The 25,884-nt window shown below is 38.9% G+C and overlaps 1 protein-coding gene across 2 annotated transcripts in view; it reads left to right on the top strand.

Moving 5' to 3' along the window:
- FAM117B (family with sequence similarity 117 member B) overlaps positions 1-25,884 on the top strand; it is a 139,457-nt gene that overhangs the window by 92,030 nt on the left and 21,543 nt on the right. For both annotated transcript variants that reach the window (XM_077957380.1, XM_015110678.3), the window contains exon 4: positions 14-127. In XM_077957380.1, the coding sequence (XP_077813506.1) occupies positions 14-127 (114 nt within the window). The remainder of the gene's footprint in view (positions 1-13; positions 128-25,884) is intronic.

Here is a 25,884-nt window from a genome sequence, read left to right on the forward strand (position 1 = left end):
TTTGCTTTCTCAGATTGCAAAATTACGCCAGCAGTTGCAGAGAAGTAAACACAGCAGTCGGCATCATCGAGATAAAGAAAGACAGTCTCCATTTCATGGCAACCATGCAGCTATTAACCAGTGTCAGGTAAGAGTACCAATACCACAAAATCCAGAAAAGGAATTTGTTGTCTTTCTGGTGATTTGTTATTTCATTGGTAATTGTTTAGGACAAAAATGCTCAAAAATATATTTGAAACAGTGATTTAAATGCTGAATCACAGTCTTTATAGAAAAACAGAATGTTAAGTTGACAAAATGATATTTTCTTCTAGTGACCTAAGATATGACTTGTAGGAGACATAGCTACTTATCTATTTTGGTTTACCATGTTTGTCTTTATCAGTTCAATATATTGGAGGCAGAATGATACAGAGAATTGAGTATTGGGTATGGAACGGGCCCTGGCTGAATAATTTATCCTTTCTAAGTCTCAGTTTCCTCATGTGAAGATGGGGATAATAATACCTGTCTCAGGCGGGGAACGTCACACATTGGGGCCTGTTGTGGGCTGGGGTGATGGGGGAGGGATAGCATTAGAAGAAATAGCTAATGTAAATGACAAGTTAATGGGTGCAGCAAACCAACAGGGCACATGTGTACATATGTAACAAACCTGCATGTTGTGCACATGTACCCTAGAACTTAAAGTATAATAAAAAAAAAAAAGTAAAAAAAAAAAAAACCTGTCCCATAGAAGTCTTTTGATAGAGACAAACCTTTATCTGCTTTGATTTTTTAGTAGAGCCCATGAACTGCTCTTGATGGCTCATCCGACCAAGGAGCACTTTCCTTTAACTGAATTGAAATTGGATGAAATCTCTTGGCAAGGAGAAAGCAAGTTCATTTCAGGTCCTTCAGGATCTTTCAAGTTCCAGAATTGAAGCTTTGAGAATGTGGAAGGCTAGATTCAATTTTTCATGTTAACAGTAAGGTAGCAGCAGGGCCTGGAAGGTAGAGGGAAACTAGAAGGCTAGTTTCTGTGACTCTCAGATTGCTTTATAATACTGGAGTTGGCAAACTGTGGCCTTGGAGCCAAGAATGTCCCACCATGTGTTTCTGTAAATAAGGTTTTATTAGACAACAGTCACTCTCATTTTTTATGTGTTGTCTATGGCTCCTTTTCATGCTATAAAAATATACATTTGACTCTCTATATATTCAGGTTTTGCATTTATGGATTCAACCAACCATGGATCAAACATATTTGAGAAAAAATAGAATATGTATAAATATAAATATATTTTAAAATATAATTAAAAATAAAAATAAAAAATACAGTATAACAACTATTTGCATAGTATTTACATTGTATTAGGTATTATAAGTAATCTAGAGATTATTTAAAATATACTGGAGGATGTTCCTAAATCATATGCAGTTACCACGCCATTTTATATAAGAGACTTGAGCATCTGTGGATTTTGGTATTTGCAGGGGGTCCTGTCCTGGAACCAATCTTCTGAAATTGAGTAGTTGAAACACAGACTGTCTGATTCACAAAGCCTAAAACACTTACTGTTTGGCCATTTACAGAGAAGGCATGCCAACCCCATTTATAGTTTGGTAGTGTCTGATGTTTGTTAAATATATAGATTGTTTGCAATGGAAAGTATGAGTAAAGGTATAGAATTTTTCAAACTGATTTTGCCCCAAAATATTAATACTTGGGTCAAATTTGATTTCACAGATTTATAGGGATTTTTTTGTTTGTTTTGAGACAGGGTCTTGCTCTATCGCCCAGGCTGGAGTACAGTGGGGTGATCACAGCTCACTACAGCCTCGACTTCCTGGGTTTATGCGATCCTCCCACCTCAGCCTGCTGAGTAGATGAGACTACCTGTGTGCACCACCACGCCTGGCTAATATTTTTATTTTTTTTATTTTTATTTTTGTAGAGATGGATTCTGTCTGTGTTGCCCAGGCTGGTCTCTAACTCCTGGCTTCGAGTGATTCTCCCACCTTAGCCTCTCAGAGTATTGGAATTACAGGCATGAGCCACTATTCCCAGACAAATTTATAGTTTGATTATAGTTTCCAGTAACTTGTTTCTGTATTTAAGATATTTTAATTAAAAATATGGTTATACATTAGTATTAGTGTATACTTAAAAACCTGTACACACTAGATTTATTTCTGGAGAAATAGAAATTTTAAATTGACAAAATAAGAAATGAAAAATTTGTAAAGACTAATAACTTTTGTTAGCACCAAATGCTACCCACTAGACCACCAGGGAAGCGCCAAGACTAATAACTTTTGAATTTGGAATATTAATTAAAAACCCAGTCTCACTCTCAAGAGGCTGAAGACCCAGATGATTTTACAGATGAATTTGCCAGCCTTCCCCTTCCTCTCATTCATTCATAAATGAATGGTATGTGTTTCTAAAAAATAAGGCCACTTTTTACTCCTAGTCCATATTTTTACTCCAAGTAGAATAGGGATTAGGATGGAGTTTTATTGAATTAGGTGGCTAGTTTTAGGACTTCAGAAGTTTCTGAAGTGATTATTTTTAAAACTTGCATTAAAACTAACAGTTTTAAAGTGGTTATTCAAATTTTCATTTTTGTCTTCGTGCAAGTTGAATTTAATAAAGATTATTGGAATTTACTTGAAATTTCTATTTAATTTAAAAACATTTCCTTGCAGAGACGGTAAGGGCAAGAAAATAGAGAAACTTGAAAAATAATTTATCTAGTTTGAGTTTTGTACACTTGACACATCAAGCGTCTTAACTATTTCTCTTGTTTTATTTAGTGTTAACAGCCAACCACAAGTCAGGCACATGTGCATCATGTTAGTAATGACAGTAGAACTCATGTTTAATTGAAACTCAGGCTGGACGGGCGCGGTGGATCACCTGAGGTCAGGAGTTCGAGACTAGCCTGGCCAACATGGCGAAACCACATCTCTACTAAAAATAAAAACATTGGCCAGGCTGGCAGGTGCCTGTAACCCCAGCTACTTGGGAGGCTGAGGCAAGAGACAGACTTGAAGCCAGGAGACAGAGGTTGCAGTGAGCCAAGATCGTGCCACTGCACTCCAGCCTGGGTGACAGAGTGAGACTCCGTCTCAAAAAAAAATTTTTTAAAGAAACTCTTAGGCTGTAAACATGAAAATAATTTCTATTAAGTTATTGTTTTGGTGGATTCTCTATCTAGTGGAGAAAAGTGCCACACGATACATGCGTACTTTTGAGGCCATTCATCAGCCCATAAAATATTTATTAATCATTTTGGCCTGTGACTGTATTACTCATTAGGGGATGTGGTGATAAAGAAATATTGTCTGTCCTCACCAGTTCTCATATTAAAGAGATAGGAGTGAACAGTTAATTATAACACTGTATAATGAATGTGTTGATAGGGAGAATTCAGAGTATAACAGAAGATGTGTTTATTTGGAACAGGATGGAGTCATCTAGAAAGACTTCTCAGAGAAAGTGGTATCTAGCTGATTCCTGAAAGATCAGTATGAGGTGGAAAAAGTCATGTCCCCAGATAGGAGTAGTGGTAAGAGATTAGGCTGGAGAGGTAAATGGCAGCCAAACCTGAAAGTCTCCATGTTCACTTGTTAACACATTTAGACTTCAACCTAAGGACACCAGGGAGCTATTTTTTTAAATGCAGGATATGGATATGTGACCATTTTATAATGGTCATTATGGGGTCCGATATAGAATGAATTGGGAAGGGACAAGATTAGAAGTAGGGAAGTAGTTTAAGAATAGGATTTAGTGATCCAAGTAAGAAGTGATGGCCTCCAGTAGGGTAGAAACTTTCAAACTGCTGAGAACAGACAAACTTGAGTGATATTTAGAAGGTGAGAATTAATAGTTGAATTCTATTAAAAGTGCTTACTACGGTAAGCATTTGGATATATTACTGGCATTTAATCCTCATCTTTAAGGTGGGGTTTGTTAGTCTCTCCATTTTGTAGACAAGAACATCAGGGCCCAGAGAGGTCAGGTATATTGTTTAAGGTCACATGAGACAGCCAGAATTCTAACCTAGGCATTCTAACCTCAGAGTCTGAGGTTTTTAAACTCTGTGCTAGCTGATGGTTGATGAGATTTGAGAAAAATAGAGATGAAAGTTAAGGATGATGCCAATTTTAACTTTTAAAATATGATTTAAGGGCAGCCGTGGTGGCTCACGTCTGTAATCCCAGCATTTTGGGAGGCTGAGGCGGGTGGATTGCTTGAGCCCAGGAATTTGAGACCAGCCTGGGCAACATGGCAAAACCCTCTCTCTACTAAAAACACAAAAATAAGCCAGGCATGGTGCTGCGTGCCTATAACCCAAGCTATCAGGAGGCTGAGGCACGAGAACAGCTTGAACCTGGGAGGTGGAGGTTGCAGTGAGCTGAGATCGCACCACTGCACTCCAGCCGGGGGCGGTAGAGTGAGACTCGTTCTCTAAATAAATAAATAAACAAACAATGAAAATATAAAATAAAAAATGAAATAGGATTTTAAAAGTTTATCTACCTACCTCAACACCATATATAAAAGTAACTCAGAATGCGTCAAGGACCCTAAGTGTAAGAGCTAAACCTGAAAGCTCTTAGAAGAATATATAGTCATAACATTTGTGACATTGCATTGGGCAATGGCTTCTTAGAAATGACACCAAAAGCACAAGCAAGAAAAGAAGAAGTAGATAAATTGTACTTCATCAAAATTAAAAATTTGTGATTCTAAGGACATCATCAAGAATGTGAAAAGATAACCCACAGAATAGGATAACCCACAAATCATGTATCTGATAAGGCATTTGTATCTAAACTACGTAAAGAACTCTTGCAACTCAATAATTTAACAAAAACATTTAAAAATGGGCACAGGATCTGAACAGAGAGTTCTCCAAGGAAGATGTACAAATAGCCAATAAGCACGTGAAAAAGATGCTCAGTAGAATTTGTCAATAGGGAAATGCAATTCAGAACTCCAGTGAAATACCACTTCATATGCATTAGAATGCTGTAATTTAAAAGACAGATAGGCTGGGCGCAGTGGCTCAAGCCTGTAATCCCTGCACTTTGGGAGGCCGAGACGGGCGGATCATGAGGTCAGGAGATCGAGACCATCCTGGCTAACATGGTGAAACCCCGTCTCTACTAAAAAATACAAAAAACTAGCCGGGCGCGGTGGCGGGCGCCTGTAGTCCCGGCTACTCGGGAGGCTGAGGCAGGAGAATCGCTTGAACCCGGGAGGCGGAGCTTGCAGTGAGCTGAGATCCGGCCACTGCACTCTGGCCTGGGCGACAGAGCGAGACTCCATCTCAAAAAGAGAAAAAAAAAAAAAGACAGATAAGTGTTAGGGAAGGATGTGGAGAAACTGGAACTTTCATATATACATATAAACTTTTATTTATTTTTAATTAATTAATTTGTTTTTGGATGGAGTCTCGCACTGTCACCTGTACTGGAGTGCAGTGGCGCGATCTCAGCCCACTGTAACCTCTGCCCCCTGGGGTCAAGCGATTCTCCTGCCTTAGCCTCTTGAGTAGCTGGGATTACAGGCACCCACCACCATGGTGCCTGGCTAATTTTTTGAATTTTTAATAAAGATGGGGTTTTACTGTGTTGGCCAGGCTGGTCTCGTACTCCTGACCTCGTGATCCTACCCCCTCGGCTCCCAAAGTGCTGGGATTACAGGCATGAGCCATTGCACTGGCCTATTTTTTTTTTTTGGAGACAGAAGTTTCACTCTTTTTGCCCAGGCTGGAGTGCAATGGCATGATCTTGGCTCATTGCAACCTCTGGCTACCAGGTTCAAGTGATTCTCCTGCCTCAGCCTCCTGAGTAGCTGGGATTACAGGCGTATGCTACCACTCCTGGCTAATTTTGTATTTTTAGCAGAGACGGGGTTTTACCATGTTGGCTGGGTTGGCCTCGAACTCCTGACCTCAGGTGATCCGCCTGCCTCTGCCTCCCAAAGTACTGGGATTACAGGCGTGAGCCACCGCGCCTGGCCTATTTTTTATTTTATTTTATTTTTTTGTATTTATAGTAGAGATGGGGTTTCACCTTGTTGGCCAGGCTGGTCTCAAACTCCTGGCCTCAGGTGAGCCACCTGCCTCAGCTTCCCAAGTGCTGGGATTACAGGCCTGAGCCACTGCGCCTGGCTGTAACTTTGATACATTAATGGTAGGAATGTAAAATGGTACAGTTGCTTTGGAGAATAGTGTGGCAGTTCCTCAAAAGACTAAACGTGGAATTGCCAGATGGCCCAGCACTTCCTCTCCTAGGTATATACCCAAGAGAATTGAAAACATATGTCCACATAAAAACTTGTACATGTATGTTAATGGGAGCATTATTCATAATTGCCAAAATGTAGGAAAAACTCAGTCTATCAGCTGATAAAAGGGTAAATAAAATGTGGCATATCCATATGGTGGAATTTTATTTGATCATAAAAAAGAATGGAGTACCAATACATGCGACAACATGGGTGAACCTTGAAAACATTACACTGGCCAGGCATGGTGGCTCATGCCCATAATCCCAGCACTTTGGGAAGCCAAGTTGGGCAGATCACTTGAGGTCAGGAGTTTGAAACCACCCTGGCCAACATGGTGAAACCCCATCTTTACTAAAAATACCAAAAAATTAGCTGGGCGTGGTGGCACGTGCCTGTAGTCCCAGCTACTCGGGAGGCTGTCCCAGGAGAATCACCTGAACCTGGGTGGCAGAGGTTGTAGTGAGCTGAGATCACGCCACTGCACTGTAGCCTGGGTGACAGAGCGAGACTCCATCTCAATAAATTAAAAAAACAAACAAAAAAAGAAAACATGCTAGTAAAAAACAAAAAAAAAGACACAAAAGAGCACATAACATATGATTCCATTCTTAGGAAATACCCAAAACAGGCAAACCCATAGAGATAGAGAATAGACTGGTGGTTGTGTAGGCCTGGGAAAGTTGGGGAGAAATGATGAGCGACTGCTAATGAGGGGCCGCTTTTGGTATGATTTGAAAATAGATTGCAGTGATGGTCACACAACTCTGTTCAATACCATTAAAAAAACAAAGTTAGCTGGGTGTGGTGGTACCCATTGTAGTCCCAGCTACTAGGGAGGCTGAGGTGGGGATATTACTTGAGCCCAGGAGTTCAAGACCAGCCTAGGCAACATAATGAGACCCCGTCTCTTAAAAACAGCAACAACAAAAACCCCATAGTTGTACAACTTAAATGGGTGAATTGTATGGTATTATATATTGTATTTTAGTAAAGCTGTTAAAGAAATGTCAACAACATGAAAAACATAAATATATAAAATACAAATACAGTTGTCTGGAAATAAATTATTACTTATTAAATTAAATGAGTAAATTAAATTAGATGCTTAAAAAGAACCAAAAAAGTAAACAGGGAGGTTATTTAACTGTGCTCTCAGGTCAGACTGTTTGACTTGAAGTCTGAGTCCTGCTGCTTGCTCAAGGTGTGAAGTGCTCATTTTCTCTGCATAGTAATGTTATCTGTTTGTTGTGTTGTCCAGAGGCTTAAATGGGATAAAATGTTATAAAACTCTTTATGCGATCTAAGCACAGTAATTTCTCAATGTCTTAGGCCATTTGAGGTAGCACCTGAATGTAAAAGATGTCAACAATTTCTTGTTAAACTTTTTAAAGCTTTTATTATTACAAAAGTACTCACGAGCTCATTATAGAAATTTTAGAAACTAAGAAAAGTCGAATAGAAAAATTATCTCCAAAGAAATTTTTTTAATGAAATAGGAAAAATTCCAAAGACTCACCTTCTAAAAGAGAGCTGTATTCCTATATCTCTCTCCCCTTTTCCTGACATTTTTTCTTTTAAGTGTTTTTTCTTCGCATTCCTCATTGAAAGCATATCATATATTAGATTACACTGCCTTTTTGTATTTAACATGGAACATTGTTTGTGAGTATTACAAATGCTTCATTTTTGCTGTCTTAGGTTCTGTAGAACATTTTCCTAGTTATGGTTATTTAGTTGGGTCCATTTTGTGTGTATGTGCACTTAAAGCTTTTTCAATATTTCTTTTCTCAGGATAAGTTTTTATATTATTCTATTAGGAAGCTTGAGTATTTGGGGGATTCTTTGTTTTTCTGAGACTTTTTACAAGTTACTACAGTATTTTGTTTGGATTTCACGATATGCAGAAGATGATTTTTACTGGGAAATTAATCTCTTAACAATGGAGGGACAATATTGCTCTTAGGATAGTGGTATAGTGTACAGCTACTAGTTAACAAAAGATCATTTTTCTTGGGCTTACAGTTAGAAAAGAATTCTTACATACTTTTCTGCTTGTTTTTTTCCCCCTGGAAATTCAGGGGAGATTATTCATGAGGAAAAATGAATACTGCCAGGTTTCTTAAAGGATAGCGTCTTTCACATTTCAAAGGTTTCCCCAAATGACAAAACCCTCAGATGCCTAAATGAAATTGTCTCATTAGAAAATATAGCCAACACGTTTCAGAATTATTTGATTGAGTGTTAAGAGTCTGATGTTATTAACAAGAGTGGGAGATGTCAGCATCTTCACAGTCACATAAACTAACTTTGAGGTGAGAATTTTAAAAGTGTGTGGGTGTTTTCTGGCTGTTGCTATAGCATCAAACAAGAAAGCCCTCCCATAGGATTTTCTTATTTCTTCGTCTGGGCTGAAGACACGTACTAGCCTAGGAGGGTTTGAGAGCCAAGAGACAGTGAGGTAGAAAAAGAGAGAAACTTAACTTTTCTCTGAGGAATGGAAGGTGCATTGTGATTTGAAAATGAAAATTACTGCCCTACACTAAAATCTTGGGATGTCAGTCCAAAACAGTGCAGGAGTTTATTTTAATTTTTAAAATTTTTTTGCCATTTCAAAATTGAGAGAATAGGTACTTCTGCTATGACCTTTATTACAAAATATAACTGCAGCTTGGAAGAGCTGTAAAGGTAGATACCAAATGAGAGGACAGTGATTGCCGGAGGACAGAAATGAAGTAACAGTGACAGGACATTAAGAATCAAGGCCACATGGTGGTCTCGAATCAAAAGCCCTTAAGATAGGAAAGCTTTTTTTCAGGTGCTTACTAATTTTTTTTACCATTCTAAACAACATTTTTCGGCTGGGCGCAGTGCAGTGGCTTACGCCTATAATCCCAGCACTTTGGGAGGTTGAGGCAGATGGATCACTTGAGCCCAGGAGTTTGAGACCAGCCTGGGCAACATGGTGAAACCCTGTCTCATCAAAATATACAAAAAATTAGCCGGGTGTGGTGGCATGCACCTGTAGTCCCAGCTACACTGGAGGCTGAGGTGGGAGAATCACTTGAGCCAGGGAAATCAAGGCTTCAGTGAGCCATGATTGCCCCTACTGCACTCCAGCCTGGACGACCGAGGGAGACCCTGCTTCAGTCCCTGAATCAGCAATCAGCCAGTCATCAGTTTTCACCTTCCTTTGGTTGTATTAGGGTTTCTGGCTTATTTTTCTCTCATGAAACTCTGTTGAACTGCTGTATAGACCTTTCTCCATCCTACTTGCCTGTCAAAGCACATTTTCATTAAAACAAAAAACAAAAAACGCTATATCTCTCTCCCCTACTCAGCTACTGCTTATCACTAGTGTACCACAGATGAGCCAATGCTAGGCTGCTGATGGGGCTTGTGGGAAGTGAGGGGAGTTGTTGGCTTTTAGCATTAAAACGAAAAGAGTCAAAAACAGGAACTCTAGAAGACAGGAAGCTGACTGGGCTAGTTAATCAGCTGACTTCATCTATAACAGGTACACCTAAATTTTAAGATATACCTAAATAATATGTGGACTGAATTAAAAAAAAATTCTTCCCACATTTTATTATTTACTTCAGCATATAACTGTCTCTAGGAAAGGACCTGAAGAGACAGTATTAGGCAGGTAAAGATATGACCCTGTCAGCTTTTTCCTCTATTTTTTTCAATTATCGTATAATAAAATGGACGTTTGATTGTACAATATCATGAATTTTAACATGTATGTAGATTATGCCACCACCAGCATAGTCAAGAAAAAACATTCCCTCGTTCTCTTCCTTTGTACATCCTTCCCCCATCCCTAATCTCTTGTAAGTGCTGCTCTGTTCTCCATCACTCTAGCCCTGTCTTTTTGAGAATGTCATATGAATTGAATCATACAGTATGCAATTGTTTGAGACTATCTTCTTTCACTCAACAATGGTGCCTTTGCATTTCCTCTAAGTAGTTGTGTATATCAATAGTTTAATTTTTATTTTATTTTATTTTTTTTGAGACGGAGTCCCGCTCTATAGTCTAGACTGGAGTGCAGTGGTGTGGTCTCGGCTCACAGCAGCCTCTATCTCCTGGGTTCTAGCAATTTTCCATCCTCAGCCTCCTGAGTAGCTGGTAACAGGCACACACCACGATGGCCAGCTAATTTTTGTATTTTTCGTAGAGACGAGGATTCACTATGTTGGCCAGGCTGGTCTTGAACTCCTGACCTCAGGTGATCTGCCCATCTCGACCTCCCAAAGTGCTGGGATTATAGGCATGAATCACCGTGCCCAGCCAGTTTATTCCTTTTAGTTGCTAAATAGTATTCCATTACATGGATTTCCCACAATGTAGCTATTGATATTAAATTCTTGTTGAAGGACATCTCATCTTGATTTTAATTTTCATTACCCTAATGAACATTTTCATATGGTTATTTGTCATCTGTGTATTCTGTTTGGTGAAGTGTCTATTCATGCCCATTTTAAAATTTGGTTGTTTGTTGTTACTGAGTTTTGAGAACTTATTAGACATTCTGGATAAAAGTCCTTTGTTGGGTAAGTTAAATACTTTTTCCCAGTCTCAACTTGTCTTTTGTTCTCTTACTGTCTTTCACAGAGCAAACATACACAAATTTTTTGGCAGTATATTATAATTATTTTCTTTTATGGGGATTACTTTTGGTGTCATACCTAAGGTAGTCTTTAAAGAAACAACTTTCAGAATTGAATCAGAACAACTTACTTATAATTATCACAGTAGATCACAAGACTTCATTTTTCTCTCAACTCAAGTTTGTGGAAGTGAGGACATCTTTAGGGAAATGGAGAATTTGTATTAAAAAAAAAAGGCATCAATTCAGACCATCTTAAATCTATTTCTGAATTATCTAAGATTAGTGAAGTACTCATTTTAGAAACTTTCTGATTATCAAAGGATAGGAAACTACTTTTAGGAGAATTGAAAATTTCAAAAGATAAGAATCACATACTCTCACTGTATAGGGATAACTTTTCAATATTTGGGGGCATTTTAAACTTGGTAGGATGTAAGTTTAGTCCTGATTCTGTGACCCTAGGTTATTAGCTTCTCAGAGTCTCACTTTTACAATGTAAAATGGGGGTAGTAACTACCTATTTTTATAGAGAGAGCTTTTGTAAAAGTAAATAAAATAATGTATATAAAATGCTTAGAACAATGCCTAGCACATATTAAGTGCTTAATAAGTGCTACCTATTTTATAAAACAAAATGGAGCTTCAATCTTTTTATAAAACCTTATGTTGGCCAGGTGTGGTGGCTCACACCTGTGATTCCAGCACTTTGGGAGGCTGAGGTGGGTGGATCACTTGAAGTCAGGAGTTCGAGACCAGCCTGGCCAATATGGTAAAAACCCTGTCTGTATTAAAAATACAAAAATTATCCGGGCATGTTGGCACATACCTGTAATCCCAGCTACTCAGGAAGCTGAGGCAGGAGAATTGCTTGAACCTAGGAGGTAGAGGTTGCAGTGAGCCGAGATCATGCCACTGCGCGCTAGCCTGGCTGACAGAGTGAGACTCTGTCTCAAAACAACAACAACAAATATCCCCATATGTTCTGTTGTTTTCTTTGCCCCTAACTTTGAATGTTAAATTTTGTTAACATTGTTGAGATTGTCCAAAGCATCATTTTTAATGGTCCTGTGGTGTATCATATTATGGATATTCTATGCTTTTCTGTGCCCACTTTCTTCCTTTCCTTTTCCTTTTCCCTTCCCTTCCTTTCCCTTCCCTTCCCTTCCCTCCCCTCCCCTCCCCTCCCCTTCTCCCTCCCCCCTCCCCCCTCCCTTTCCGTCTTTCTGTCTGTCTGTCTTCCTGCCCTCCCCTCCCCTCCATCCCTCGGTCCCTCCCTTCCTTCCTAGGGTCTCACTCTGTCACCCAGGCTAGAATGGAGTGACCATGGCTCACTGCAGCCTCAACCTCCTGGGTGCAAGTGATCCTCCCACCTCAGCCTCCCAAGAAGCTGGGACTACAGGTGTGTGCCAGCATGCTCAGCTGATATTTAAAATTTTTTATAGAGACTGGATCTCCCTATGTTGCCCAGCCTGGTCTCGAAGTCTGGTCTTTAAGCAATCCTCCCTCGGACTCAGCCTCCCAAAGTCCTGGAATTACAGGTGTGAACCACTGTGTCTGGCCTGTCTATTGTTAATCATTGTAATTTTTCCATTTTTCATTAATATATACCATTGAGATGAACGGTGAATAATTTGTCATCCCCAAATGGTTTTTCAGATTAAAAGACAACAAATTTAAAATCAAATATTTAGGTTGGGCATGGTGACTCACACCTGTAATCTCAGCACTTTGGGAGGCCAAGGCGGGCAGATCACTTGAGGTCAGGAGTTTGAGACCAGCCTGGCCAACATGTTGAAACCCCGTCTCTACTAAAAATACAAAATATTAGCTGGGCGCGGTGGCGGGCGCCTGTGGTCCCGGCTACTCAGGAGGCTGAGGCAGGAGAATGGCATGAACCCAGGAGGCAGAGCTTGCAGTGAGCCGAGATTGCACCACTGTACTGCAGCCTGGGCGGCAGAGCGAGACTCCGTTTCAAAAAAAAAAAAAAAAAAATCCCAGAATTATCAGAGCGTGGTGGCAGATGCCTTTAATCCCAGCTACTCGGGAGGGTGAGACATGAGAATCACTTGAACCTGTGAGGCGGAGGTTGCAGTGAGCCAAGATCACACTACAGCACTTCAGGCTGGGGAACAGAATGAGACTCTGCTTCAAAAAAAAAAAAAAAAAATTAGGTATTTAATTTTTATCATGACTAACACTTTAGTAATAAAAGATCTAATATATAGTTATTGAATTCTAGAATATAGTTGGTGCTTTGCATTATTACTTTATATAGTGTATTTGTGCTTATTTTATAGTTTATGGAACAAGATTTAGTATATTAAGCCATTTTTGCATCTTAACTAGCTGCTGCCTAATTATTACAGGAAAGAAGTATGGAAGTTCAGGTATTATAATTGGTTTTGGTACATATTCTCTAACCTTTAGATCGTCTGTAGCTATTGAGCCATATATGACATTCTTTTACCTTGCAGTGAATGTCATAGCTTGTTCATATTGGGGAAGTTGTACGTGGAAGTCATATTGCTTGCAGCTAGATAATTTAATGGCTATGGAGGTCATTTGATTGTACCTGCTTTAAAATTTTTCTAGCTACAAAAGAATCATATGATTACAGTGATGCAAAAAAAAAACAAAAACAAAAACAAAGCCCCTGGGAAATGTCCATTTATGTTAGAAATACTCAAGAACATTAAAATAAGGAAAACTTTCTTAATATGATCACACACATACACACACCTCTCTTTACCTTAAGATTCCATGCTATTAATGAGAATGGGAAAATATGAGAGACACTTCCACTAAGATCAGGAACAAGGCAAGGATTTTTACCATCCCTCCTGCTGTTTACATTGTACAAGTGGTATTAACTAATACAGTTAGAAAAGAGAAGTCAGGCCATTAGAACTGGTGATGAAGGCCGGGCGCAGTGGCTCACGCCTTCATCCCAGCACTTTGGGAGGCCAAGGCAGGCAGATCGCGAGGTCAGGAGATCAAGACAATCCTGGTCAACATGGTGAAACCCCGTCTCTACTAAAATACAAAGAATTAGCCGGGCGTGGTGGTGCGTGTCTGTAGTCCCAGCTACTCAGGAGGCTGAGGCAGGGAAATCATTGAACCCGGGAGGTGGAGGTTGCAGTGAGCCAGATCATGCCACTGCACTCCAGCCTGGTGACAGAGCAAGACTCTGTCTCAAAAAAAAAAAAAAAAAAAAGAATTGGTGATGAAGAAATAAAACTCCCTTTCAGATAATATGATAGTATATCTAGTATATCTGGAAAACCTCCAAGAATCAAATCAATGAAAAATTTTTGTATGGTTGCAGTCCATAGCATTAACAAGCTAAAATCAATACCATTTATATATACAAACATCAACCAGCTCTACTGTAAAAATCCCAATTTACAGTAGCAGCAGAAACAACTAAATACTTAAGAATGAAATTAATAAGTACTACACAATCTACATGGGGAAAATTAAAAACACTTCTGAAAGATACAAAGTAGACCTGTACAAATGTAAAATGTGTTATTCTTGGATAGGATGAGTTAATATAATACTTTCTAATTTAATTTATAAATTTAACACCATCCCAATAAAAATATTAGTAAGCTTTTTGACAGCATTAGAAAAGTTGCTACTAAAAAAAACTTGCTACCTAAAGCTCATAGGGAAAAGTAAATATGTGAGTATAACCAGGAAAGCTGTGAAAAGGAAAAACTGAGGGCAGCTAGCCTTACTAGATATCAAAACATACTATAAAGCCTTTACAAGTGAAGCAATGTGCTACTGGTACATGAATTGACAAATTGTTCAGAGGAATAGACTAGATAGAAAGCTCAAAAATTGACTCAGGTACATACAGAAATTTACTGTATGGTAAAGGCATCTCAAATCACTGGTCAGAGATGAACTTTTGAATTACTAGCACTGGGACAAGTCGTAGCCATTTATAAAAAGAATTAGGCCACACCATATACAAAAACAACCTCTCAATGGATTAAGGATCTAAATGTAAACAACAAAACCATGTATTAGAAGACATTACTGAATTCTTCTGTAATCTCAGCAAAAAATAAAAAAGATTTCTATGACTCAAAATTCAGAATCAGCAAAAGGTTGATAAGTTTAATTATATCAACATTTTTGTATGGCAGAAAACATTACAAACCAAGTGTAAAAACTGAAAAAAACAAAATATTCACAACATACACCACAGACACAAAGGGCTAATAACCCTAATATAAAGAACTCTCAAAAACTGAGACAGTTGCTGCTACCAGTGCATGCATACACCCTCCAGTGGCATAAGGATGGCCCTTGCCTGCCACCAGCCCCCACAAGCACCTCTTGGGAATCTGAGGATTGGCCCATGCAGCCTGCTGCTGCCACTCAGTCACACAAACCAGCCGGGGGCCTGGAGACCGACCTACTCAGTCCACCACTGCTACTGCACTGCCAACACCACACACACTGCCCAGAGTCCTGAGGACACACCTGCCCAGCCTACCACTGGCACCTGAGCATGCCACATGGAAGCCCAAGGACCAGCTTACCCAGACCCACCAATACTGGTGCTTGTGTATGCCACCCAGGGGTCTAAGGACCAGCACACCGGGCCCACTGCCACCACTGCTGATGCCTGAGGACTAGCCTGGCTAGTATTCCTGTACCCTGCAAAGCCTTACCACAGCCTTCACTGACAACTCCAGCCTAAGCTGCTGAGAAACTCAGAGGCACCACTGTTACTGATTATGGCCAAAGAAATCATACAGAGACTACACTACTGCACCCACCCAGAATCAAAGGCAAAGCTACCCAAGCAATGCAACAGATAAATCTATAGGAAAAAGGCTTTCCCTCTGAAAGCCAATTCAAAAAATTGGAGGAAGTGACTGTTATACTAAATGTACAGGTATTAATATAAGGATACAAGAAAAGTAGAAAAGCAGGGAACCATGACACCTCCAAAGGAGCCCAATAATTCTTCAGTAACAGATCCCAAAGAAAAGGAAATGGGTGAAATTCCTGAAAAACAGTTTAAAATAGTTATATCAAAGAAACTCAGTGACATACAAGAGAACACAGATAAATGATACAAAGAATCAGGAAAATGATTTCTTATTTGAATGAGTAGTTGAATAAAAGAGATAAAAGAGATAGATTAAAAAGAACCAAACAAATCATGGAGCTGAAGAAATCAAAGAATGAAATAAAAATTCAGTTGAGAACTTCAGCAATATACTAGATCAAGCAGAAGAAAGAATTTCTGAACTTGCAGACAGGTCTTGTGAAACAATCCAGTCAAACAAGAATAAAAACGGATGACAAAGCCTATGTGACATACAGGGAGCAACAAGCAATCAAGTATTTGAGTTTCGAGAGGTCCGGAAGAAGAGATGGTCAAAGGCATCGAAAACCTATTGAGTGAAGTAAGAGCTGAAAACTTCCTCAGTCTTACAAGAGATATGGACATACAGATACAGCAAGCTCAAAGATCCCCAAATAGTTTTAACCCAAAAAGGTCTTCTCCAAGGCATATTATAGTCAAACTGTCAAAAGTCAAAAGACAGAATTCCAAAAGCAAGAGAAAAGTGTCAAGTCACATGTAAGAGAATCCCCATCTGTCTTAGTTCATTTGTGTTTCTGTAAAAGAATACCCAAGGCTGGGTAATTTATAAAGGTAAGGGTTTTATTTGGCTTGTGGTTCTGTAGACTGTACTGAACCTCAGACTGCATCCACTCATGGCGGAAGACGAAGGGGAGCCAGTGTGTGCAGAGATAACACGTCAAGTGAGGAAGCAAGAGAGATAGAGGGGTGGTGCCAGACTCTTTTTAACCACCAGCTATTGTAGGAACTAATGGAGTGAATTTACTTCTTCCCTAGAGAAGGTATTAATCTGTTCATGAGAAACGTGCCTCCATGTCCCAGACACTTCCTATTAGGCCCCACCTTCAATATTGTACATCAGATTTCAACATGAGGTTTGGAGGAACAAATATCCCAATGATAGCACCGTCAGACTAATAGTAAGTTTTACAGCCAAAACTTTACGGGCCAGGAGAGAATGGGATGATATATTTTAAGTGCTGAAAGAAAAAAGACTGCTAGCCAAAAATATTTTACCCAGGAATAATGTCCTTCAAAAATGAAGGAGAGTTGGCTGGGTGCGGTGGCTCACACTTGCAATCCCAGCACTTTGGGAGGGCAAGGCGGGCGGATCACCTGAGATCAGGAGTTCGAGATCAGCCTGGCCAACATGGCAAAACCCCATCTCTACTAAAAATACAAAAAAAAAAAAAAAATGAGCTGGGCATGGTGGCAGGTGCCTGTAATCCCAGCTACTTGGGAGTCTGAGACAAGAGAATCACTTGAAACCAGGAGGCAGAGGTTGCAGTGAGCTGAGATTGCACCACTGCTGATGGAGCTGATACTCCATCCTGGGTGATAGAGTGAGACTGTGTCTCAAAAAAAAAAAAAAAAAAAAAAAGAGAGGGCGGGTATGGTGGCTCACGCCGGTAACCCTAGCACTTTGGGAGGCTGAGGCAGGCAGATCACTTGTGGTCAGCAATTCAAGACTAGCCTGGTAAACATGATGAAACCCCATCTCTACTAAAAATACAAAAATTAACCGGGCATGGTGGTGCTTTCCTGCAGTCCCTGCTACTCAGGTGGCTGAGGCATGAGAATCTCTTGAACCAAGGAGGCAGAGGTTGCAGTGAGTGGAGATTGTGCCATTGCACTCCATCTTGAGTGACAGTGAGACTCTGTGTCAAAAAAGAAAAAAAGACAAGCCTTTTCCAGACAGGCAAGAACTTAGGGAATTAATTACCACTAGGTCAGCCCTACAAGGAATATTTAAGCAAGTCCTACATCTGGAAATGAAAGGAGGGTATCTACCATTATGAAAACACACAGACATAAAATTCACTGGTTGAGCAGACATAAATGAGAAAGAGAAAGTCAAATATTATCACTACAAGAATCCCACCACATGTAAAGGTAAACAATAAAAGAGGAAGAAAGGAACAAAGAATATACAAAACAATCCAAAAACAATTTAAGTGACTGACAGGAGTAAGTTCTCACCTATAAATAACAACCTTGAATGTAAATGGCTTTAATTAGAAGATGTAGACTGGCTGAATGGGTAATAAAATAAGAACCATTAGTATGCTGCCTGCAAGAAACTCACTTCCCCTGTAAAAACACGTATTGATTGAAAGTGAAGGGATGGAAAAGGCTTATTCACGCAAATGGAAACCAAAATTATGCAGGATTAGCTGTATTTATATCACACAAAATAGACATCGAGTCAAAAAACAAAAAGACAAAGTTATTATATGTAATGATAAAGGGATCAATTCAGCAAGAGGATGTAACAATTGTAAATATATATGCACCCTACACCAGAGCACCTAGTATATAATGCAAACAGCGTTAGAGCTTAAAGAGAGAAATAGACCCCAATGCAATAATAGTTGGAGAATTCAAAACCTCACTTTCAGCATCAGATCATCTATATAGAAAGTCAAGAAAGAAACATTGCACTTAATCTGCACTGTAGATCAAATTGAACTAATAGACATTTACAGAATTTTTCTTCCATTAGCTACAGAATACACATACACATATCAGCACATGGAACGTTCTCCAGGATAGACCATATGTTAGGCCACGAAACATATCTCAACAAATTTTTAAATATTGAAATTATCAAGATCTTCTCATACCACAGACTAGAACTAGAAATCAGTAACGAGGAAATTTGCAAACTGTACAGATACGTGGAAGTTAAACAACATGCTCCTGAATGACCATTGGGTCAATGAAGAAATTAAGGAAATTAAAAAAAATTTCTTGAAGCAAATGAAAATGGAATTACAATGTACCAAAACCTATGAGATAACAGTATATTGCTAAGAGGAAAGTATATACCAACAAATGCCTACATTAAAAAAAAGATTTCAGATAAACAATCTGAAGAGTGTACCTCAAGGAACTAGAAAAGCAAGAACAAACCAAACCTAAAATTATTAGAAGAAAGATTATTAAAGATAAGTATGAACAACTGTACACTAACAAACTGGGAAACCTAGAGAAAATGGGTAATTTCATTGACACATACAGCCTACAAAGATTGAACCAGGAAAAGGTAGCAAACCTGAACAAACCATGTTACTGGTTATGAGATTGAATCAGCAGTACAAATTGTCCCAACAAAGAGGCCAAGGACTGAATGGTTTTACTGCTGAATTTTAACAGACATAAAATAGAACTAACACCAATTCTTCTCAAACTATTACAAACAATTATAGAGGAAGGAGTTTCTCCTAACTCATTTTATGAGGACAGCATTGCCCTGTACCAAAACCAGACACTGGCACAACCACCACCCCTGGGGGTGGGGGGGGGGGAAGTGCGGGGGGAAACCACTAGGGCCAGTATCCCTATTGAACATAGATGCAAAAATCCTGAGCAAAATACTGGCAAACCAAATCTAACAACACATCAAAAAGGTAATATAACACGATTAAGTGGGATTTATTCCAGTGATGCAAAGATGGTTCAACATAGACAAATCAATAAATGTGATACATCACATTAACAGAACGAAGGACTTAAACCATATGATCATTGTAATAGACACAGAAAACCATGTGATAAAATTCAGCCTGGTCAACATAGACAAATCAATAAATGTGATACATCACATCAACAGAATGAAGGACAAAAACCAACAATCATTTTAATAGATACAGAAAAACCATGTGATAAAATTCAGCATCCCTCCATGATAAAAACTCTCAACAAATTAGGCATAGAAGGAAAATACCTTGATGTAATAAAAGCAATAGGTGACAAACCCACAGCTAAATTGTACAGAATGGAGGAAAGCAGTAAGCCTTTCCTCTAAGAACTGAAACACGACAAGGATGTCCATTTTTACTAGTTACTCAGTGTAGTACTGGAGGTCCTAGCCAGAGCAGCCAGGCAAGAGAAAGAAAATGCATCCAAACTGGAAGACAGGAAGTCAAATTTTTCTTTACAGATGACATGATCTTATATATAGAAAAACCTACCCATTCCAGTTTATCTGTACGTAAAGTAAGAACCAAAAGACTCTACAAAAAAATCACAAAACTGATAAAGGAATTTAGTAAAGTTGCTGGATACAACATCAATATATAAAAATGAGTAGTGTTTCTATACACTAATAATGAACTAGCTAAAAAAGAAATCAAGAAAGCAATTCAGTTTACAGTGGCTAAAAAAGAACAACAAAAAACCCCGAGAATAAATTTAATCAGGGAAATGAAAGATATCTACAACAAAAACTGCAAACACTAATGAAAGAAATTGAAGAGGACACAAATGGAAAGATGTCCTATGTTCATAAGAAGAATTCATGTTATTAAAATGACCATACTATCCAAAGCAATCTGTAGATTCACTGCAATTAAAATATTAATTGTTTATATTAAAATACCAATGGCATTCTTCACAGAAATAGAAGAAACAATCATAAGATTTGAATGGAACCACAAAAGACCCCAAATAGAGCAATACAAAGCAAAAAGAATGAAGCCAGAGGCGTCATACTATCTGACTTCAAAAATGTCACACAAAGCTATAGTAATCCAAACAGCATGGATCCACAGAACAGAATAAATAACCCAGAAATAAATTCATGCATTTATAGCCAGCTCATTTTTGACAGAAGTTCTAAGAACATCCACTGGAGGAAAGAACATCTTCAATAAATAGTGCTGGGAAAACTGACTTATGCAGAAGGATGAAAGTGGACCATTATCTCTTACCACATATAAAAATCAACCTAAAATGGATTAAAGCCTTAAAGGTGAGAGCCGAAACTACAAAACTCCTGGAAGAAAACATAGGGGAAATGTTTCAGCACATTGGTCTAGGCAAAGATTTTATGGCTAGGACTACAAAGGCCTAGGTAACGAAAAATATATACAAATGAGACTACGTTAAACTTAAAAGCTTCTCTACAGCAAAGGAAACAACAGAGTGAAGAGAAAGCCTGTTGAATGGAGGAAAATATTTGCAAAGTGTTCATCCAACAAGGAACTAACATTGAGAATCTTCAAGGAACTCAATAGCAAAAAAAAAAAAAAAAAAAAAAAAAACCAACAAGTAATGCCATTAAAAAGTGGGCAATCTGACTAGACATTTCTCAAAAGAAGACACAGATTAAATGTCTTACTAGACATTTCTCGAAAGAAGACGTAGATTAAATGGCCAACAGATATATAAAAAAAAGTTCACCTTCACTAGTCATCGGGGAAATGCAAATCAAATCCATAATGAGATATCACCTCACCCCTGTCAGAATGGCTATTATCAAAAAGACAAAAAATAACATATCAAAGGGATACCCTGCACTCACATGTTTATCGTAGCCACTCTCAGTAGCCAGTGTATGGAATCAACCTAAGTGCCCATCAACAGTTGAATGAATAAAGAAAAATGTAGTGTGTTTGTGTATACATGTGTATACATAACTGATCAGTGTTTCATTGTGTGCGCGCGCGCACACACACACACACACACACACACACACACACACACAGTGTAGTACTGGAGATCCGAGATGGGCAACCTGAGTACCCACCAATAGTTGAATGAAAAAAATGTGTGTGTGTGTATACATGTGTATAAAGACTGATTAGTATCCCATTGTGTGTGTGTGTACAATGGAATACTAATCAGTCTTAAAATGAATAAAATTCTGTGATTTGCAGAAACATGAATTAGAACTGAAGGTCACGTTAAGTGAAATAAGCCAGGCATAGAAAGATAAATATCACACTTTCACACTCGTAGGTAGAAGCTAAAAAAATTGATCTCATGGAGGTAAAGAGTAGAAGGATGGACACCAAAGGCTGGGAAGGGCCAGGGTCACGCGGGGTGGGAGGTCATGAATGAAAAGAGGTTGGTTAATGGATACCGATATGTAGTCAGATAGAAGGAATAAGTTCTAGTGTTCGATAGCACAGTAGAGTGACTGTGGTTAACAATAATTTATTGCATATATCATTAACTATGAGAGAAGATTTGAAATGTTCCCAGCACAAAGAAATGTTTAAGTTTATGGATATTCTGAATACCCTGATTTGATCATTATACATTATATGCATGTATCAAAATATCACACATACCACATAAATATGTACAGTTATTATGTATCAAAAAAACTGAGGGACAGATGACTAAAAACCCAAGAAAAGGGTGAACGGACGTTGTCAAGAAATATATAGAAATGAACCTTAAAGGCGGGGCACAGTGGCTCACATCTGTAATCCCAGCACTTTGGGAGGCCGAGGCGGGTGGATCATGAGGTCAGGAGATCGAGACCATCCTGGCTAACACGGTGAAACCCGTCTCTACTAAAAATACAAAAAATTATCTGGGGCCAGGCGCGGTGGCTCATGCCTGTAATCCCAGCACTTTGGGAGGCCGAGGCGGGCAGATCACAAGGTCAGGAGATCGAGACCATCCTGGCTGATACAGTGAAACCCCGTCTCTACTAAAAATACAAAAAATTAGCCAGGTGCTGTGGCGGGTGCCTGTAGTCCCAGCTACTCGGGATGCTGAGGCAGGAGAATGGCGTGAACCTGGGAGGTGGGCTTGCAGTGAGCTGAGATCACACCACTGCACTCTAGCCTGGATGACAGAGCGAGACTCCGTCTCAAAAACAAACAAACAAACAAACAAACAAAAAAACAGCTGGGCCTGGTGACACGTGCCTGTAGTCCCAGCTACTTGGGAGGCTGAGGCAGGAGAATTGCTTGAACCCAGCAGGCAGAGGTTGCAGTGAGCTGAGATCGCGCCACTGCACTCCAGCCTGGATGACAGAGGGAGACTCCTCCTCAAAAAAAAAAAAAAAGAAAAAAAGAAGTGACCTTTAAATATACTTTGAAAAAATCATGCTTTAAATAATGAGAGTTAAAATACAATATCAATGTATATAGTGTAAACAGTTTATATGTAAACACTATGAAGAGGTTTTTCAAGTCAGTAAGAAAAAAACAGATAACTTTCCTTGCTACAAAATGGACAAATGACTGGCTATCATTTTAAAAATTTACTTTCCTTTATGTTCTACAATATAGAAACTAAAGGAATGAGAGCACTTGTAGTTAATGAAACTTAGCAAAGGTTTAGAAAAAATAAATCCAGTTTAGAGAGTTTCATGAAACATATATATTCATACAGTGCAGATAAAAATGTGAGGAGTAAAAATATTTTACTGTTCGGTTTGGCATTATGAATCAAAGCCCTGAAAAATCTTCCCTATCCTTTGTGTCCCCCCAGAAAAATAGCTCCCCCGCCCCAGGAATTTATTCTAAGGAAGTGTTTATGTATGTGTGCAAATAATTGTCTAAGAGGATGTTCATGACAGTATGGTTCTGTAATAGTGAAAAATTGAGAACTATTTGTTTAATAGAGCATTGATTTCTTATGTAATGCACTCACAAAATGAAATACTCTGCACCTATAAAAATGATTTGGTTCAACGTTTTAAAGCATAGAGATAGGTTACAGGTCTGGCATGATGTTAAAAAAAAAAAAAACCACTGGGTTCAGAATGCTACGTACAATATGTTTCTGGTTAAAAGTGTTTATGTATATAGAAGAAAGAGGACTAGATAGAAGAGTTTTTATAAAATTATTAATAGTTGTTATCTCTGGTGATTGATATCTATTTCTTTCTTCACTGAATATTTTTTTACTTTTGCAATAAAGAAAACAGTGCCAGTCCAGGCACAGTGACTCATGCTTGTAATCCCTGCACTTTGGGAGGTCAAGGCTGGGAGGATCACTTGAGGCCAGGAGTTCGAGATCAGCCTGGGCAACATAGTGAGCCTCTGTCTCTAATTATATTTTTAAAATTATTTAAATAAAAAAGAGTAAACAGTGAAGTTAAAAATAGTTTCTCAGGGCAAACTTTTTATGGACATATTCAAGTTCTCTGGATCACTATATCTCAGGCTTATGTTTAAGTATGTTCTTAAGTCTATTGAAAACTGTAGAAATAAGAAAAACTAGAGGTGAGTGTATTAGTCTCCTCAGGCTGCCGTAACAAAATATTATACATAGACTAGGTGACTTTACACAACAGAAATTTATCTTCCAGTTCTGGAGACTCTTAAGTCAAAGATCCAGGTGTCAGCAGAGTTGGTATGTAGTTGAGGGTTCTCCCCTTAGGTTGGAGACAGCTCCCTTCTTGCTGTGTGCTTATATGAACTTTTCTTTGTGTGCATGGAAATGGAAGGGGTCTCTCTGGTGTCCTGTTGGACCAGGGCTGCCCTTCCATATGACCTAATTTAAACTTTACTGCTGACTGGGCGCAGTGGCTCATGTTTGTAATCTCAGCACTTTGGGAGGCTGAAGCCGTCTGATTGCTTGAGCCCAGGAGTTTGAGACCAGCCTGGGCAACATGGTAAAACCTTGTCTCTACCAAAACAGTACAAAAATTAGCCAGGCATGGTGGCATATGCCTGTAATCCCAGCTACGCAGGAGGCCGAGGTAGGAGGATCACCTGAGGCCAGGAGGCAGAGGTTGTAGTGAGCCAAGCTCATGCCACTGCACTCCAACCTGGGCAACAAGGTGAGACCCTGTCTCAAACAACAACAACAAAACAAACCTCAACTACTGCCTTAGGTGCCCCATGTCCGAATACAGCCACATGGGCAGTTAGGGCTCCAACATAGGATGTTGGGGGAGATGCACACATCCATATACCAGCCTTGTTGAACAAGCATCTTGTATGTTTTGGGCTCTCTGCTTGGCAGTGGCACTAAAGAGATTAATAAGACATAGTTTCTCTCCTCAGGTTAATTGTAGAAAAATAATCCAAAAGAAAAAAATACCAACTCTGTCCCTAGGTGTAGCTTGCTTCTGATATTTTGGGGAAATACTCTTTTTCTGGGTGAAATATAAATATGTGTGTGTATCTGTTTTATATGCATGTATTGGCTTTTGGTTGAATAAACATTAAGGGGCAAAGGAAACGTGTTCTTTTAACTTTCTGCTTTTGTGAAATGTCTGGGGTATATGAAACTTTTGTTCCAGTAGGTAGAACAGAAAATGTTGAGAAATTAGGTATGGGGGTTTCTCGGTGCACATATAATTTATGTTTATATTTGAGGAAAGGGAAAATCAAAAAGTGCATATAAGGACTAAACCCTTGAAGACATATAGGTCAAGCTTTAGTCCCATAATTTTCTGTTTGCAAATTTGCAAAATTATTTTATAATTCACCTTCTAAAAATTGCGTCTTTCTTTACAGATCATCTGTGTTACTTGAAGTGTATGACTCAGCTGACTACTGCAGGTTATATCAGGAATTTGAGTTTTTATACCTGTGGAGTGTTAGTGAGTTAAAGTTTTATTGTCTGACCAGTAGTTGACTTGTGACATTGATTGTGCTTTAGCCACCTGCTAAACTGTATATGGAGTTGTCACCACTTACGAAAGCTGAAAGGGTCTAACCAGGACAAGTGTTCACATCAAATGACTGAGAGAATAGATCTATGGATATGGCTAAGATCTTCCTCAAAAAAATAGTTTTGAGGCTGGGCACAGTGGCTCACGCCTATAATCCCAGCACTTTGTGAGGCCTAGGTGGTGGATCACCTGAGGTCAGGAATTTGAGGGGAAAAAAATTTTTTTTTGAAAATTGTGTATCTGTGTGCCAAAGATCTACACTGTGGAGAATGGCTCAAAAATATAAGCTGAATTTTTAAAAATTATATATAAGTTTTCTCTATAAAACATTTATAGAACACCCAAACTTAAGATTTTTCTTTTCTTTGATAGTGGATGCTGAGATTGGAAAAGGGATCAGAAAGAAGAGATGGAAGTAAAGGGAATAAGTAATGTAGAAGCTTGAGGCTGTGGGCAATGTGGGAACAGAGGGACTTATAAAAAGGGAAAAATTAGGAGAC

This window comes from Macaca mulatta, chromosome 12 (assembly GCF_049350105.2).
Source record: "Macaca mulatta isolate MMU2019108-1 chromosome 12, T2T-MMU8v2.0, whole genome shotgun sequence".
Lineage (NCBI taxonomy): Eukaryota > Metazoa > Chordata > Mammalia > Primates > Cercopithecidae > Macaca > Macaca mulatta.